This window comes from Chlamydomonas reinhardtii, chromosome 11 (genome assembly GCF_000002595.2).
Source record: "Chlamydomonas reinhardtii strain CC-503 cw92 mt+ chromosome 11, whole genome shotgun sequence".
NCBI lineage: Eukaryota > Viridiplantae > Chlorophyta > Chlorophyceae > Chlamydomonadales > Chlamydomonadaceae > Chlamydomonas > Chlamydomonas reinhardtii.
Window position 1 is genome coordinate 1,415,771 of NC_057014.1, and position 16,672 is coordinate 1,432,442.

Sequence of the window (16,672 nt, forward strand, 5' to 3'; positions counted from 1 at the left end):
CAGTGGCCCTCCTAAGGCTCCTACAGAGAGTGACAGAGCCCAGAGCCGCCAGTCTTTGCACGTCGTGGACTCGTGGCTTGTGGCATCAAGCGTTCACACGGAATAGTAGACTGTAGACATCAAAATTCAAGTCGGTTCAAATCAGTGCTTTCATCAGCCTTACAGCCCGGCCACCGTGGAGTCGTCAGCAGGGGTCGCTGTGCAACACCCTCACCCTTGCCGGCCTTCCAACGACGAAAGCGTCTGGCCAGTGCAAACACGCTCCTGCAGCCTCTCCTCTCCTCTCCGCAGTCTTCGCCTGCATCTCCAGCACTTCCTCTTGTTCCTCTCGCTCAAGTCATACTATGACGCCCATATCGTGTACAGAGCCACGCCCATAGCGCTCCTCGCCGCGTAGCACTACTGACCTCACATCACCGCCCTGCTGCATGAACCACACGAAAACCGGTCCCTCTGTCGAGTCAACCATCCGGCCACGCTCGCACGGATGGCGGTACCGCTTTTATCACGCTTGGTAAACAAACCGAGCCATCCGTCCGGCCCTACGTCTGCGTTCCCGCCCTCATCACCTCTCTCGGACGCCCTCATCGCCTCTCCCTCGCCTCGCCTCCCACGCCACCGCTCACTGCCACTCATGCCACACGCTCACGCCACCGCTCACGCCACCGCTCACGCCGCCGCTCACTGCTGCTCGCGCCACCGCTCACGCCGCCGCTCACTGCTGCTCGCGCTTGGCGGCCTGCTCATTGAGCCACCCAATGCCGCCGCTCACCAGCGCGCCCGCCATGAGCACCCCAAGCGCCGGCTGCCACAGCAGCGGCCACAGCGGGTACCAGGCGTCCAGCAGGGGACTGGAGCCGGCCACGGCGTTCTGCGCCACGCCCGCCGCCAGCCAGGCCAGGATGAACAGCACGAGGAAGAAGTCGGCGATGAGCAGCTGTGGGGAGGGGGCAGGGGAACGGGGTGGCGAAGCGTGAGGGGGAGACAATGTTCATGCAAAAGATGGAAGATACGAGCACCGGAGGGGGGTTGAGAGAGGGGAGTGAGCGAGGTGGGAGGGAGGGGAGCAGGGCTGTGTGAGTTGGTGCGTCTTGGTCCCCGTTCCGTAGTTGAAGACAGCACCTGGTGCGGCGCCCCCGCTAGACACGAGCCCCGGCAGGCCACCCGGCAGCCGCAGTCCGTGGCCAGCCGGGGGATTACCCCTGGGGCCGCGCGTGCACTACATCACGAGGGTTGTAATGCACGACCCCTGGAGGCAGTCCCCCACCTTGTCCAGTGCGTCCTTGGCGCCAGTGAAGGGACCGCCCGCCTCGGCCTGGGACGTCTGCAGAGTGCACGTACAGGCGTGTGAGGTACGAGGTACGACAGCCAACCGTGGGCCGGTCGGCACACGGTACGGCACGGCTACTGCCTGTTTGCGATCAGCCGATGGCCGCTGCAAATTGGTTTGCAGAGCTGACTGCTGTGTTGCCATCAGTAGGACGCCGGCCCCACCGGCTTGCCGGGCACGCAAACACCAGTAGCTGGACCGTGCTGTTGTGTCAACTATGACCTAGATACCTCGCATGCCGTCATAACCGGGCTTGTCTGCCACATCTGCTAGAACAGTGGCCGGGTGCCATACTTCTCCCGACAGGTCTCCACTGCCGCCGCTCCAGGTGTCTCCAGGCCCCTCGCACCTGGGTTTGGCTGCTGGGGCCCGCCGAGGAGCTAGCGCCTGACTTGGCGCGCAGCCGCTCCAGGTCCGCCTTCATGGCCTCAGAGATTTCTGTAAGTGCACCGGGGCACAGAAGCGATGTGTGACTGTTCAGGGGAGAAGCGCTCAAGCCTCAAGGCTCTGTGCCAGCCATGTCAACACGGTTCCACAGTTTTATAGCCATCCTTATTTTCAGTAAAGAAGGTGTGTTCGACCCCGCTCCTCAACGCGCAGAGACTCAGCAACGACCGTGTATACTTGCACGCAATGCATTTAGTTCTTACCTTCTCCCTGATCCGGTAGCGCATTCATGCGTCTGCATGATAACCTGGAGCCTAATGTCTGAGCCCGTCGAAGCCTGTTTGTCGCACGCGTAGGAGAAATTGCGCCTATGTTAGTGAGCGGCCTACGCGGCCAACGAAGATACCCTTCATACCCAAAAACGGCAAACATACCGTTGAGAATTTTGGGCTACAAGTCCACAACAGCGGGACGTGCTAGCGGAAAGCATCGCCATAATCAGTGGAGGCAGCTAAAGAGAGCCCGTGCAAAGTTATGCTATCAATTCCTTTAACATCAGAATGCTTTAATACGTTATGTGTGGCTGCTGGCATAGTTCCGGGCGCTGTGGAAGGGCACGCATGAGCCCTAGCCAACCCCAAGCTCCCGCCCCCCCCCCCCCCACACACACATACACGCACCGCCGCCACCATTACGCTCAACCAGCGGCCCCAACACAATTATACGGTAAATGTTCCTCGCCCTCTACATACGTACGTGTACCGTACTACAACGTGTCCCTCTCTGTTGAGCATCTGCTTGCGTATCCCTTTCACTCCCTTTCAGCACTCTTACGTGTCACCTCTGTAACATCCGCATTCTTACATGCCTGTGACGCCGTACAGCTGACGCGCCTTCTGCACTGTGCTACGGATGAGGAGGGGAGGCAGGACTAAGCGGACTGTGCCTGCCTGTTTCCTTAGTCCTCGGAGCGTCCCCGCCACAGACCAGGAAGACAAGGTTGTGCCTCGTGCGTTGTGCCTTCGGGTGGTGGACAACTTGCAGCTACGGAGCATATAACCTGCTACATGCTCGTATATGAATGAAACAGCACTGATAGAGGAGCTGCCACAGTACGCGGGTCCCTCGAAAGGCCCCACCCCACCCCTGCCTGCTGGCTTTGGCTGCTGCCGTCTTTCCGTGCGCGGAAAGGACATGCCGGCCATCCCGAACTGCGTCGCCTCAGGTGGATGGACCCGATGAGAAACCTATCAGATGCTGTAATATCCTTACGGAAAAGGGGCAACGGTCATTGCCGGGCGGGCGGGCGTGCATGCGCGTACCAGAGAGCGCAGGCAAGGCCACGCAGAGGAGAGCGCGGCGCCGCCCGAGAAGCGGCGCCGGCGCGCTGGTTGAGTGTCCTGCCAATGTCTGGTGTGCGGTCTATGCTATGGGGCATAGCATGGCACGGTGTGTGGTGGGATTTCTTGCTGTTTGGTTTGCCGACTGCTGTGCTAGACAGCGGGACGAGGCTGGACACATGGCGGGCGGTGCCTGTACAACCGAACCCGGCTGTACGAGAAAGGTGACGGGGGCAGGTGGTGATGAGATCCTTGGGGTGAGGTGTTTTGGCGCTTGGGGCCCCAGACGGGAGAGTAGTGGGCGCAGCCACTTTGGACTTGAGAGGTAGCGCCACCTTCCTTGTCGTCCGTAACCCCAACGGCTGTTTCTGTCACCTGAGCACGACTGCACCATCACGAACAGGCAGCGTGCATTGTGTACTCATGTATGATCAGAAGTATGTGGTCACAGCACTTTGCACGCACTCGCTCCGTACAGCGCCGTGTAAATCTGTTACGGAACTTGGTCACCCTCAGCATCACAAGCCCACGGCAGCGCCCGCCGCTCGGCTGCACCGCTCCAGGCACGCTGAAACATTAGCATGAGATTGATTTTCGCACACGCTAGTCAGGACATTTCATATGTACGGTACACTCTCTTCACACGCCGCTGATAGTCGCACGCATTGATCACGCATTGATCACGGACCACACAGGAGTTGCTGCTTCAGAATAAGTCACGATAGAAGGGATCACCAGGGACTTCGGGACGCACCCCTATCGACATCACAAACAGCCTGAGACTGACAATGCCAACCTAAGCAGCCACATGTCACCACATCAGGCAGAAATCACGAGGGTCGCTACTGGAGCCTCCAAAGCAACGAGCACACTACGGCCAGCGCGGGTGCTGGTCAACCCCGTGGCCGAGGACCAGTGCCGCAACGGCGGCCAGCGCCACCGTCCACCACGCCGTCGCGGCCATGCCCGCCGCCCCGCCGCCAGCACCGCCCAGGATGGTGGTGGACCCGCCCACGCTGATGCCTGCACCGTTCGTGATGTTGTTCAGGGCGTCGATCGCGAAGGACGGCAACAGGCTGCTGAGGTTCTTGAGAATGGCGGGGTCGACGGTGAGGTTGAGGCTCAGGCGGGGCGTGGTGACGTTGCAGCTGGACTGGGTCGCCAGTGAGTCGCACAGTGCGCTGGCGTTGTTGTAGGCCGCCACCCAGCTGCGGGGAGAGCGGTTGGCGCGAGGCAGCAGCGGCGTGCAGCGGGCGAGATCGTGAGTCAACGGGGTTTGAAGCATGCAGAGTTCCGGCGCCACTCGTCCTACGGCATGCCGCTTAGGTGCACACGGGCCTTTCAGTGAAAGCCGGCCATCCCGAAGCCGAACAAAACGGCACACCGCCCCGCGCCGCACCGCACCACACCACCCCCTAGCCCACCCGGCCATATGCGCAGTGTGGGCCCTTTCCGCTTGTGATTTCCTGCCCCACACGGCCGCTCCCAGCTCCCAGCTCCATCACTCACATGTCCTTGGGGTCCAGCATCATGCGCTCCACGACGTCCATGGCCACGGTGCAGGCCTGCGCCAGGTCCACCCAGCTGCAGCCCGACACAGCGGCGCAGTCGGCCTGTGCGCAGCCGGGCGGAGAATGGGCAGAGCGGCCGGAATGGGAGGGAGGCACGGGAGGGAGGGTTATAGCCATGATTAGCTTAGGAGGGATGGGATGGGATGGTTCCAAGCGGCCACGCGCCCGGACTATGAAGGAGGAGAAGAGGGCCCCAGATCCTGTCCCTGGTGGTGAGTGGTGAGCGTACCCGACCTCGTTCCTACCTTGTTGAGCTTGATGGGGCAGGTGTTCACGGTGGACTGCGGGCGAGGGGAAGGCACAGCGAGGCGGCCGGGGTTTTGCACGTGTCACAGAGGATGACATGTTTGCTTGGCATACCATCTGGAAAAGGTGCAAAGCCGGGTAGGGCGGCGTGCGAAAACCTACAGAAAGGCCCAAACGGACGTGGCCACCCATCCCGAGCCACAACCCACCATCAACTTGGAGCTAGTGTTGCAGCTGCCAAACAGCTCCGGCGTCATGAGCGACGACAGCACATCCTTGCCCGACTGCACGACAGCGAGACATCACGTGTTGGTGACACGTCCAACAATGGTGCTGGTAAACACGAGGACCGGCCATCTGGGTCAGGGGCTTCCGAGGGTGGTGCCCCGCATATGGTGCGTAGTGACGTCGTGCGCTCCCGCCATATGCACCCACACACTCCCGGGGCTCTGCTGGGCGCCTGCTACGCAGGCAGGCAGGAGCCCGAGCTCATCCCACACGGGGGACACGCCCACGTGTGAGCTCACCCCCAGGCCGCTGATGACCGTGTCAGCCAGGGACTTGAGGTAGGAGGTGTCGGTGGTCCAGGCCGCAACGCAAGCCTGCCGTGAACATGTGGTGTTGGGGCCCGCACACGGGCAGAACAGGACAGGGGGCCCGAGGACCGTGTCGGTGGAAATGGTCTTGGGCAGAGTTCAGGGAAGCAAGCGGCGTTCGGCCTGGGTGCCTCAATCTGTAACCCAGCTGAGGACATGTGCTGGCGAGGCTGGACTTGCCATGAACTCAAACCAGATAACTCCGAACAGACAACCGAAGCTGCTCGCCGCCACGCCTCATTTGGACAGATCCTTGCAACACCATGGCGCCCCAAGCATTGCTCTGTGTGCCTGGCCCTTACCCGCGTCCTGGCCCTGGCCCTGCACCCATCAGCAGCAGGCCTCTCGCCCCACCTGGCTGTTGTTGGCGGCGGCCGTGGCGTTGTTCACCAGCAGTGAGATGGTCGCGTTGGACACCGTGACGTTGAGCTGGCCTGCACGTGTTCCAGCGTTCGGGGAGCGGGGCGGTTGAGAGGGTACTCCCGTGGGCCTGTCACAGAGCTGAGGGTCCCATGTGGGACCCGCGCCCTCCCACCCTTGCTGCGAAGGCCAGGGGCCGCGGTCTAACAGCCCAATCACACCACGGCGCTCAACACCAGAACCCGCCACTTTCCTGCCCCACACCCAAAACCCACCCGCGGCGTCCTTGATCGCCTGCACCGCCTGCGCCGCTACGCCGTTGATCAGCCCCATGACCGCATCTCCCAGCGTCTGCACGGGCTGGCTGGTCAGCACGCTGGAGCCGTTGACCAGCTTGCAGCTGTAGCCGCCGTACGAGGCGGACGCGCACGTGTCCTGCCAGCCGCTGCCGCTGCTGCCGTCCGCGGCGCCGCCAGTGAGGGAGGCGCAGCTGACAGCCGCGTCCAGCCGGCTGCCGGGGCAGAAGGCCGAGCGACGCAGCAGCTGCATGGACCAGAACGGGAACGTCTCAAGGTACATCACGATGGAAGGTCACAATGGGGTGGGGGCATGGAAGTGAAATGAAATGATGGACGGGGCGGGGGCCACGATGGCAGGCAGCCCAGCGCCGCTCCTACGCCTGCTCTTCCCGATGCAGGCCCGCTGCCTGCTTGCCCCAACGCCTCCATTGAATAATATCTTGCGGAACGCCATGTACCAGCGCCCGCGTTGGGTGCTGTCCTCCTTAACCCACAGGCCACCTGGCAAGGGCCCGCCTTTGCGGCGCCCCGTTGGGGTCTAGCAGGATCCGCCGCCCAGGCCCATTCTGTCAAACATCCAACACCGATCTCCCATTCCAGTGCTCCCATGGATTACACAACCCACCTCGGGATCTAGCAGGTCTTTAATACCGCAGCTTTGCGCAACTGCGTCCCACTCGCAGCCATACTCGGTAGCAGCAGCCACGCAGTCTATACGGGAGGCGGTATAGTTGGCGCAAACCGTAGCGCGGTACGCAGCTCGCGCCAGCACCCTGACGGATGATTCAACCAAGCAACACGTTAGCGCAGAGTCCTCAAGGGTGGGAGGAGGTCGCCGCTAGCGCGAGGGTAGGAGGCAACGCGGCAGTCTGACGGGCGAGCTGCGCGCGTGTGGCCCCGGCGTGTGGCGCGAGGGAACATTTCTTCCTGGACCGGCCCAGCCCTGCTGTATGCGTTGCTGCATATCAAGGGAATCCTTACTTTGCGCTGTTTGTGGTTGGCGTCCCCAAGCGCTCCGGCAGCGACGCAATGAAGCCGCTCGTTAGCACGCAGTCCGCTCCATCCCAGCCACACTGTGTCACATTGATGCTAGCAGCAGCTGCGGCTGCAACTAGGCCCGCGAGAAGAAGCAGTTTTGCGAATGGCGTCATCGTTCAGGCGTCACACAACAGGAATCTGCTGCTTAAATGTGGTTTAATAACTATATCATACTACCGTCTGTGATGAACACCTTTTGATTTGCGTCGCGACGAGTCTCTGTGGCGAGCGAGGGGCCGAATGCGGGGGTTCGCGACGGCACGGTCTCGCTCGTATCCGATTACCGAGCTTATGTATGTTGTTTAAACTTGCATTCGCATACATATCGCACACAGTGACCGGCACGCGGTGGCAGCTCCCGGCCCTTCCACTTCTACGATAAGACCACCCGGCCAGACACCCGGCCACGCCGATGCGTCCTTCAGTCCTCCTTTTTGCTCGCCATCGCCTCGCTGCCGCGCCCCCGCCGCCTCCGCATCTCCATCACCTGACGCAGGGTTGCACGCTCCGCCCGTAGCATGACTCCGCCCACGACCGCCAACAGGCCAAACGCAACCGCCACATGCGGCGCAGCGCGGCGCAGGAAGAGCCGCTGCGGTGTGGAGCCGTCCACCCCAGGGGCCACAAGAAAGATGTAGTTTGAAACGCCGGCGGCACACGCGGCGACCGCGAAGGCCGCAAGGGTTGCGGATGACGGCAGCAGGTCACGCCGCAGGGAGAAGCACGGCAGCGGTCGGAAGAAGCGGCGGATGCACCTGTGGCAGGCGTGTGGCGGGGGTGTGCGAACAATGCGATTGGACAGTGTGAAGGCAGTTTGGTGAAGTTCCGTCGAGTGCAGCTGATTCCCAGACACCAGCAGATGGCAAACAATGTGCAACGGCAGGGCAGGAGTGCGCGGCTGGTGTGGCGGATGGGGTGGCGGTCGGGGTGGGGCAGATGCGGGTGCCACAGCTTCAAGACCCCACAACCCACCGAGTCGCTCCCTGGCCGCATACGGGCAAGCCCGCAGGCCCCTATGCTGATACACTGGGTTAGTGTGCCGGCGCCGTGTGCGTTGCAACTCGTGCCACACGTGCCGCGAAACCATCCTCGCCCCCGAGCCCCGCAAAGACTACATCAACCCTCATTCGCCATCGCGAACTACCCACCATGCGGAGTAGGCGATGCGCAGGACCATGTTCGCTGCATCCGCCGCCACCATCCCCAGGGCGCCCAGCCGACCCACAAGGCCCACGCAGGCGCCCACGTGCGCGCCCGCGAACAGAAGCAGCAGCGCATTAGAGGCCTGGTGGGGAGCAACCGAGCAACCAGTTCGTAGACATGTTATGTTAGGAGATTGTGGCGTGTAAGGTAGTGATGTGCCGTAAACGCGCCAAATGTGCGGCGTGCCTCTTCACGCAGAGGCGGCTATTCTAATTCCAACAGCATTGCAACAGCTCTTAGCGCCGCCCCATGCACGCCCCGCACCCACCTGCAGGCCCCGGGCGTCGAGCACCGCGTGCACGAATGCCTCCCCAATGCCTGCGGAGTAGCGGAGGGCAGCCGGTGAGGAGACGTTGAGGACGGCGGTGGGGAGACGAAAAAGGCAGTTGTCTCGAAGGCTGCTCTCGTATAATTCGGTACTGCTTAATTCGGTACTGCTGACACTGACACTGACGACAACACCCACCTTCCGAGCTGCGGCCCGCTCGTATATCACAGCAACCCGCATCACCCAACAACAACAAGAACAGCCCGCAAAGGCCACGCCTAGCATCAATCCTTCCTCCAAATCCGTTCATCGACCTCACACAGGCTGCTACGCACCGTTCAGCGCCAGTAGCAGCACGTACACGCTGTACGCAGCCAACACCGCCGGCGCCTCCGTCTCGCTCCAGCGTGTGCCGTACACCAGCCGCAGCAGCGTGTAGGCGTAGGCGGGGCCAAACGCCGCCGCCGCCAGTCCCAGCACGCACACGGCCTTCACCATGGGACCCAGCGCCGCCGCCAGCGGCGCCAGCCGCCGCTCCGCCGCCGCCGCCGCCGCCGCCGCCTTGGACGGCTCCGCCTTCCGGCCTCCCGCTGCCGCTTTGGTCCCTGCGCTCCCTTGCCCTGGCGGCGCCGCCGCAGCGGCGGTCGGCCCCTCTGCAGCGGAGCCCGCAACCGACTCTTTCGTCGCGGCCTCTGCGGCGGCCTCTGCGCCCCACGCGCTGAAGGCCGCGAAGGCCGCCTCCTCCAGCGGCTGGAACAGCGTGCGAACCACCAGGCTGCCCAGATTGGACACCAGCCCGTACACGCCCTGACGAGGTTGGAAAAGAATCAAACAATGAACAGATAACGAGTAAGTCGTGAACAGGAAAGTAAGATGCGGACGTAGCGGGTGTCTGATGGTACTATGGTAGTGTGGGCCCACGCCGCGCCTGCTCAATGCCCGGTGCCAAGTGCCCACCACGGCAGTGGGGCTATAGCGCTAAGGAGAGACGAACGCAGAGGCAGAGAAGGAGCAGGCGAGGGCCCCGCGCCGGCCCTGAATGTAAAGTGCCCACTGCCCACTGCCCACCTGGTTGACGGCGGACTGCATCGTGGCCAACACCACCTTGCTGCCCTCGGCCAGAGCCAGTTTCTCCACCTGAGGAGTGGGGGAATAAATTCATGATTAGGTAACAAGTGAAGGGGGGAGGCCGGAGGCGCGCCAGCACGGGACGACGGGACGTGCCAGGTGTTGGGTGCAGCGGGGGGGAGGTAGCCATCCATGGGATGGTGTGTATCAAATATGAAGTGAAGTGCCGACGTCCAGAGGTACAGCGGGCGGGGGGGAGGGGGGCGTGCAGAAGGCAGCCGGGCCTCAAAAGCGCTCGACAGATAGGAAACACAGGGAGGCGGCAGCGGGCATTTGGTTCCGTGAGTGTCCCTCGCCCGCCCCGCCCTGCCCTGCCCCGCCCCGCCCCGCCCTCCCACCGCGCTCACCGCCTGCAGGGTGAAGACGGCGCTGGTTCCCAACACCCGCAGCTCCTGCGGGGTCCAGCGAGACAGCCAGCTGCTGCGCGCCTGCGGGCAGGTAGGCGCATGCGGCCGCACATTCGACAGGTGCGCGAATGCTACTTGCCAGGTCGGCAGCCCACGGTATCACAAGCAAGATCCGCTAAAATGCCTCGCCGGCCTCGACACAGTTACAGCCCTATCCAGCCACTCACCCCCGCGCGTTTGTCCGCCCGCAGCAGCCGCCAGCCCACAGCGCCGTAGCCCGCCAGCGCCACCGCCGCCAGCGCCAGCTGTGCCGCACTGAACACCAGCGCCGGCGGCAGGCCTGTGGCGGCGGAGCGGGCGGCGGAGCCAGCAGGCGGCTCCACCGGCCTGAGCGCGAGGCCCAGACGCCGCAGGAGCGCGGGCGCCAGGGACGGGAGGGACAGCAGGCCCAGCGTAACTAGGCTTTTGGTGAGCGTTGACGCAAACTCCACGCCGACACGCGCTCTGCGGAATGGAGTGGCATCATTGCTGAGATAAGCAAGCAGCCGAGCCGAACCGGTTGAGCTAAAAGCCTACAAACCAGATACCGCAATTCCGTAATGGTCCGTGTTCCTTGCGATACCGTAAACACTATGCACCACGCATGACACGCGACACGCACCACACCACGCCACGCCACAGGGCATTGCCCCGACCCACCCGAACATGAGGTGCACTGAGGCAAGGATGTAGAAGGGCTCCGCCGCCAGCTCCACCAGCGCCGCAAGGCCTGTGCGGGGATGAGGTGAAGTGAGGGTGCTGACAGGAGTGAGGGTGCTGACAGGAGTGAGGGTGCTGGGAGGAGTGAGGGTGCTGGGAGGAGTGTGCTGCGCTGTGGTGTGGTGCCGCCAAGGGGCGGCGTGGGGTGGCGCAGGGCGATGGGACCCGCGGCCGCCTGCCAATACAATGGAGTAGTGGTCTGCAAACCGTAGCGTCAGACGCTTCCCAGCCCAAACCATGAAACACAAACGCACGACACGCCTATCCCGACAAACACACACAGCATCGCCCGCTCCTTCCCCGCCCACCATGCAGTAGCACCGCCTCCCGGTAGTACGGCACTGCAGCTGACTCGCCCCTGCCATTGGCAGTAGCAGCACCAGTACTAGCGGCAGCAGCTGCTACAGCCGCGTCGTGGCGCCATATGGCCAGGCCGCACACCGCTGCGGTCACGACCACGCCTAACGGGACCACCAGCCATGCCACGCGCAGCACGGCGCGGTTGTCTATTCCACTGCCTTGAATGCTGCTGCTATCTTTGCCAACGCTGCCGTTGCTATGCTTTCCAGCCGAACCCTTAGCCCCGTTACTTGACTTGCTGCTGTCTGAGGCAGCATCCGCATCATCGTCGGCACCGGCGCCGCCGCCGAAGCGCAAGCAGCCGCGCCGGAAGCCTTCCCGGCTAATGAACAACGCTGTGGTGGTGAGCAGGTGGAATTGCACCGATGACAGCTGCAGGAGGGGAGCGGGACGCATGGTCAAAGCGTTGGCGGGTTGCGGCGGCGCTTGGAAGCAAGCGCGGCGTAGGTTGAGGACGACCTACTGGTTAGGTACATTGCTTATCGTGGATGTCGACGGCACTACGTTTCCTGCCACATGCGCTGTTGCCTGCCCTCACCCCGTACGCCTCCGGTGACAGGTGCCGCGCAATCAGCAAGTTGATGATGAATGTCACCAGCCGCGTGCCGATCTGCGACGCTGCGCCGACAGGGGAGAAGTGCGGGTGGTGGTGAGGAGGTGTGGGTGAGGTGTCCCGCGGGGGGTGCTGCTGTCGCGAGTGCAGTACCTCTCACCCAGTAGCGTGAGGAAGCCAGACGCCACCACGCTCGCACGATCCTGTCCTGCAGCCATACTCGCTAGCCTGTTTGCCAACCTACGCGAGTGACAAGCACTGGCGAACCGCGACCAAAGCCATTAGCTGTCGGCGCGAACTATATGTGGTGTGATTTATAAGTGTTGAATGTAACTAATTGAACTCGTCAGAATTTCGATACAGTAGCTCGGCTCGGTGCCTGGATCCAAGAACGATTGCAGAATGAACCTGAGACAAACCGTAATAACCTAAATGCGCCACACAGAGTATTATGTAACTGTGAAAACACGCCGCGCAAGTCAGGGAGGGGGCAGCCTGCTGCAAATGCTCGCAGGCATGCTTCGGCGACGACAGTGCCTCGACGCAGTATCGTGCCTCACACTTCTTACACGCAATCATGCTGCCCCAGTAGTCGGCCTGGCAACCAGACATGGCCGCAGCAGGGGCTCCGAGGAGAAACACGCGCTGGGCCGCTGCGTAGTGCCCCACCCAACGGACTCCCTGCTCTTTCCCGTAACATTTTACACGACCAATGAGCAGCCGTCCTTCAAGCGGCCGGAGGTCAGAGCAGATTTAGAGTACGTGGCCTTACAGGATATTATAGCGGACATTGAAAGCGGTGCTATCAACCTGGAGCCGGAGTGAGTTTTGTGCACGACGGTCCAGGGAAAGCGTGTCACCTACTGAACTGGCACCTTGCAGTTACCAGAGAGGCTTCATTTGGAGCGCTAAAACCTGCTCCAGCTTTATTGGGACGGTTTTCCAAGGGGTGGAGACGCCGCCGCTCACGTTCTACAGGTAAGGCGGGTCTTATTCACTCCACACACACTTCATCAACCTCACGGCAAGGACATAGCTGAACGGAGTTATGGGTGGGGCAGGAGCTTAACTCATGCCCTTGCTGCACGGCTGCGCCCTGCCGCCGCTCATCTTCACGCACGCACATCACGCACAGGCGCGAGGACCCAAAACGCGGGATGGTGCGGGATGTGGTGGATGGCAAGCAGCGGCTCGTGGCGTTGTATACGTTCATGACTGGTAGGTGGGCCATCATTCCCTAAGTCCCCGGCCGCGTGGAACAGCACGGCTGGACTGAGCTTCTTCAACGACACGGGTCAATCGTGTGAGGCCGCTTGTCGGGGCGATGTATGAGTGGGCGCTTCGCTCGGCCGGGGTATGGTCACATGCATCCGAATCCACTCCCGCCACAGGAGGGCTTCATTGCGTGCCCAAGCACCATACATGTACAATTCGGTAAGGCGCAATGGTGCACCATTTGCTCATGCACCCAGGGAACAAGGAGCTATACCCCAAGGCGCCCACGGTCCTGGACTTAAAGGACGACGACTTGTGCGCTGTCCTGCACAACAAGTCGTTTCTTAAGCTGTCCAGTTCTGACCAGTCGTACATGAGAAGCGCGGCGCTTCCGGTAAGAGTGTCGGGGTGCATGCGTGGAGCGGCCGTGGTCGAGTGTTTGTGGTATTTTCGTTGAAGTTTACGCACCCAAGCTGAGCTTACTTGCAATTGCTTTTGGTTGCAAACCTTACGCGTTGTACAGGTGCGCACATTGCCACCCACCGCCAGCCTGGACTACGGTAAGGTCATGTGGTCATCACCCTCATGGATTCCTGCTGCAACAGTGGTGACTTGCCGATGTAATCTTAACTGAACAGCAGGCAATCATGTGCACGCCAACCAAGCCCCCAACGCGCTCCTGCCTGCCACACGTGCGCAGTGTATGACGTCTACGAGAGCTTGAACCGCGGCGGCCCGGGCAACAACCCGCAATACGTTCGGCGGTGCGTTCCATGCAGGGGTGTGTCCCTCGCGTCAGGCCGACGGGTGCGGCCTAGGAAGGGTGGTGATTCAGGGCACTTCCAATTGTTTGCAGGCAAAGTGCGTGATCCAGATCATCAACATACGGGCACTCGTCTGCGTCCACGTAACTACCTGTGACCAACATCTGTGCATGCATGCGCAGGCCGGCTTTCCATGGCGCCTACATCCGCATGCTGTCTCGCCTTGCCCGCAACGATGCGTTTCAGCAGCTGGCCGAGCTGTCGGATGCGGAGAAGGTGGATGGGTGTGAAGCGGCGTGGTGCCTGCCTGCTGGGCCTCACACTTTTGTCGGCCGTACATATACAGTGTGTTCAGCAGTGTCGCCTCCTCACGTCCTCATGTATTGATAACCCTTCCGCCGCGTCTACAGAGTGAGCAGCTGGGAGAGGAGCTGGTGCTGCGCTTCTTTGCACTTTACCGAGTGGCCGTGCCTGACTACAAGCGGTGCGTTTGATACTGTACCCTTCGTTGCGCCACGCCAAACAGTTGCCAGACATGCACACGAGGTTACATGCTCCTACTTGCGACATGCAATCGCGTGCGAACCTGTTCAGCCGTGCTCATGCCGCCGCTGGCTGTACGTAGCTGTGCGTGACTGCCAGAGACCCAGTAAGCCTTTACTCATTATACCTCTTCAACACTCTGTCGTGCAGGCTGTACAGCAGCAGCAGCAGCAGCAGCAGCAGCAGCTGCAGCTCCAAGCGCCTCCTGATTGAGGAGCTGCAGGCGCTGGAGCCCGGCAGTGGCGGCAACGTGGTGATGCAGCTGAGCGAGGCCGCGGAGAAAGACATGGAGGCGGCGTTCACGGTGCGTGGGCATGTACGGTATGACTAAAAGCATGCACACGGCGCCGGTGCCCATGCAGCCCCGCCCACTAACGCTTCCAAGTAAGTCCGGAGGCGCATAACGGTGGGCGCATACTCGGCCGCGCAGACGGGGGTGCGTGGGGTCACAGTGGTGGCTGGGGTCATTCCAAGGTCTGGATTAATGATAGGAGCCCTGGCTGGCATGTACTAGCATAAGCACGCTCGGGGCACCGGTGTTCATGCAGCCCGATTCACTGTTCCAAGTCCGTAGGCGCATAACGGTGGCGTGCAGCAGGACCGCCTGTATGGCGCACCTGGGCACAGGTAGACATCCGTGCGTTCTGGGAGAGCGGTGGTGTGGCCACCCGCCCTACCTACCTGCAGGATGCCGTGGACTTGTGTGCCGACCTTGGTCTCAAGCGCCTGGCGGAGGAAGCGATGGCGGAGGCAGGCGGCGGCGGCGGACCGGGGCGATCCTTCCGGCGAGGTAGCGGCGGCGCCACCAACCTGATGTGGGACGTCACGCTGGTGGGGCTGCGCCTGGCGCTGGACGAAGGGTGAGGCAGCTGGGTTGCGTCACAGCAAGCTGTAAAACATGATGGCCCGGCATCACGCACAGCGGCTTGGAGATTTACTTGTAGGAAACCGCTGTGTGCAGCACTGAAAGCTCGATCGTCATGCGTGATCGACACAGCGGATGCATGCGGGACGTTGCACGTGCCATCTCCATCTCCATCTACAGGGCGAAGCCGCTGGAGTTCAAGCGGCGCAAGGCGGCTGTGCAGGATGGCTTCCGGCAGCTGCTCAAAGACCGCCATTGGGCGGTCACGCCGGCGGTTCTGAGCCAGGAGCGCTTGGTAGAGCGGCTTGGCCTGTTTCGAGAGCGCGTGGTGCAGCCGGGTCAAGTGGTCCGCCTGAATCAACTGCGGCGGTTGTGGGTGCGCTGCAAACTCGGGAACGGACGGTGTCCTGGGCTACTTGGGCCATACATACGTTCCGCACCTGCAAGCTGTCACCGCACAAACAACGGGACTGGAGACGCAAAATACGCGCGCGGCGCACGCCTAGCTACCTACCTATTCCACCGTTTCCTGCCGTGCTGCCTGCAGGCCGCCTGTGAAGTCCCCGCAAGGGCCGCGCACCTTCTCGGCCGCCGTGCGGCGTGAGCTGTTCAAGCGGCAGCCCGCCCCCACCTGCGGCTGGTGCGGCGAGCCCATAGTCGACGTCACGGACGCCGAGGTGGACCACGTCGTGCCGTACGCCCAAGGCGGTGCAACAACGCTCGACAACGCGCAGCTGCTGCACGCCCTGTGCAACCGGCAGCGCGGCCAGAAGCCCATGAGCGCAGCACCGGCTGCGGCGGCACAGGCTGCCGGAGGCGGGGCGGCCGGCGAGGGGCGTGAGGAGGCTGCGGCTGCACAGGCTGCGGCTGCAGCAGAGGCTGCGGCGGCAGAGGCTGCGGCGGCACCGGCTGTGGCGGAAAGGACTGCGGCGGCACCGGCCAAGCTGCTACAGCCTGCGGCGGCACAGGCGGCGGCGGAAAGGGCAGCGGCGGCACAGGCGGTGGCACAGGCGGCGGCGGAAAGGGCAGCGGCACAGGCGGCGGCACAGGCGGCGGCGGAAAGGGCAGCGGCACAGGCGGCGGCACAGGCGGCGGCGGAAAGGGCAGCGGCGGCACAGGCGGCGGCACAGGCGGCGGCGGAAAGGGCTGCGGCGGAAAGGGCAGCGGCGGCACAGGCGGCGGCGGAAAGGGCTGCGGCGGCACATGCTGCGGTGGCAAGGGCTGCGGCGCCACAGGCTGCAGAGCACGAGGCGTCAGAGTTGAGAAAGGATGAGATAGTCAAGGGGATGGTGCTGCGGCAGGAGCTAAAGGGTACGACATGGGTGCAGTGGGGGCTGCTGGCGGCGGCGGCGGCGGGCGTGGTGCTGGTACTCGTGGCGCGGTAATGCAGCTTGGGCCTTGCCGGCGGGACGTAGGTGGTGTGCTGCGCCACATGAGGTGTTACGCGCGTAGACGAAGGATGCGGTGAACGAGGGTTGAGTGCGTGCGAGCATGAGTATG

General features: G+C 62.6%; 4 protein-coding genes across 4 annotated transcripts; 1 reads left to right on the forward strand and 3 right to left on the reverse strand.

The window, feature by feature from the left end:
- Nucleotides 1-2,256, reverse strand: CHLRE_11g467724v5 (uncharacterized protein). Its single transcript, XM_001701118.2, has 5 exons — nt 2,152-2,256; nt 1,981-2,054; nt 1,680-1,768; nt 1,268-1,324; nt 1-937 (listed from the first exon to the last, which is right to left on the reverse strand). Exons 2-5 carry the CDS (start codon nt 2,006-2,008, stop codon nt 716-718), a joined length of 396 nt encoding a protein of 131 aa, XP_001701170.2. The 5' UTR covers nt 2,009-2,054; nt 2,152-2,256; the 3' UTR covers nt 1-715.
- A 1,044-nt stretch (nt 2,257-3,300) lies between these two features.
- Nucleotides 3,301-7,366, reverse strand: CHLRE_11g467725v5 (uncharacterized protein). The gene is made up of 9 exons (XM_001701117.2): nt 7,111-7,366; nt 6,755-6,902; nt 6,106-6,373; nt 5,825-5,904; nt 5,402-5,476; nt 5,084-5,158; nt 4,874-4,909; nt 4,567-4,670; nt 3,301-4,265 (listed from the first exon to the last, which is right to left on the reverse strand). The coding sequence occupies exons 1-9, from the start codon at nt 7,278-7,280 to the stop codon at nt 3,929-3,931; spliced, it is 1,293 nt and encodes a 430-aa protein (XP_001701169.1). The 5' UTR covers nt 7,281-7,366; the 3' UTR covers nt 3,301-3,928.
- A 54-nt stretch (nt 7,367-7,420) lies between these two features.
- Nucleotides 7,421-12,106, reverse strand: CHLRE_11g467726v5 (uncharacterized protein). The gene is made up of 11 exons (XM_043067488.1): nt 11,946-12,106; nt 11,771-11,850; nt 11,181-11,604; nt 10,813-10,882; nt 10,341-10,617; nt 10,114-10,194; nt 9,707-9,775; nt 8,974-9,445; nt 8,639-8,688; nt 8,316-8,452; nt 7,421-7,922 (listed from the first exon to the last, which is right to left on the reverse strand). Exons 1-11 carry the CDS (start codon nt 12,001-12,003, stop codon nt 7,589-7,591), a joined length of 2,052 nt encoding a protein of 683 aa, XP_042919485.1. The 5' UTR covers nt 12,004-12,106; the 3' UTR covers nt 7,421-7,588.
- Nucleotides 12,107-12,216: 110 nt separating this feature from the next.
- Nucleotides 12,217-16,672, forward strand: CHLRE_11g467727v5 (uncharacterized protein). Its single transcript, XM_043067489.1, has 12 exons — nt 12,217-12,606; nt 12,668-12,763; nt 12,921-13,003; nt 13,258-13,394; nt 13,524-13,560; nt 13,701-13,764; nt 13,947-14,040; nt 14,175-14,248; nt 14,458-14,611; nt 14,995-15,167; nt 15,353-15,574; nt 15,720-16,672. Exons 1-12 carry the CDS (start codon nt 12,302-12,304, stop codon nt 16,555-16,557), a joined length of 2,277 nt encoding a protein of 758 aa, XP_042919486.1. The 5' UTR covers nt 12,217-12,301; the 3' UTR covers nt 16,558-16,672.

Bases quoted from the DNA above. Each gene is read 5' to 3' on its own strand.
- CHLRE_11g467724v5 (XM_001701118.2), bottom strand. From the start codon at position 2,008: ATGAATGCGCTACCGGATCAGGGAGAAG. The intron at 1,769-1,980 runs GTAAGAACTAAA...GTGCACTTACAG, and splicing joins GCTACCGGATCAGGGAGAAG to AAATCTCTGAGGCCATGAAG. The intron at 938-1,267 runs GTGGGGGACTGC...CCCTCCCCACAG, and splicing joins CCAAGGACGCACTGGACAAG to CTGCTCATCGCCGACTTCTT.
- CHLRE_11g467725v5 (XM_001701117.2), bottom strand. From the start codon at position 7,280: ATGACGCCATTCGCAAAACTGCTTCTTCTCGCGGGCCTAGTTGCAGCC. The intron at 6,903-7,110 runs GTAAGGATTCCC...ATCATCCGTCAG, and splicing joins CCAACCACAAACAGCGCAAA to GGTGCTGGCGCGAGCTGCGT. The intron at 4,910-5,083 runs GTGGGTTGTGGC...CCTCGCCCGCAG, and splicing joins ACACTAGCTCCAAGTTGATG to TCCACCGTGAACACCTGCCC.
- CHLRE_11g467726v5 (XM_043067488.1), bottom strand. From the start codon at position 12,003: ATGGCTGCAGGACAGGATCGTGCGAGCGTGGTGGCGTCTGGCTTCCTC. The intron at 10,883-11,180 runs GTGGGCGGGGAA...ATCCCCGCACAG, and splicing joins GGAGGCGGTGCTACTGCATG to GCCTTGCGGCGCTGGTGGAG. The intron at 8,689-8,973 runs GTGCGTAGCAGC...GCTACTCCGCAG, and splicing joins GCTGCTACTGGCGCTGAACG to GCATTGGGGAGGCATTCGTG.
- CHLRE_11g467727v5 (XM_043067489.1), top strand. From the start codon at position 12,302: ATGCTTCGGCGACGACAGTGCCTCGACGCAGTATCGTGCCTCACACTT. The intron at 13,395-13,523 runs GTAAGAGTGTCG...CGCGTTGTACAG, and splicing joins TGAGAAGCGCGGCGCTTCCG to GTGCGCACATTGCCACCCAC. The intron at 13,765-13,946 runs GTGCGTTCCATG...ATGCATGCGCAG, and splicing joins AACCCGCAATACGTTCGGCG to GCCGGCTTTCCATGGCGCCT.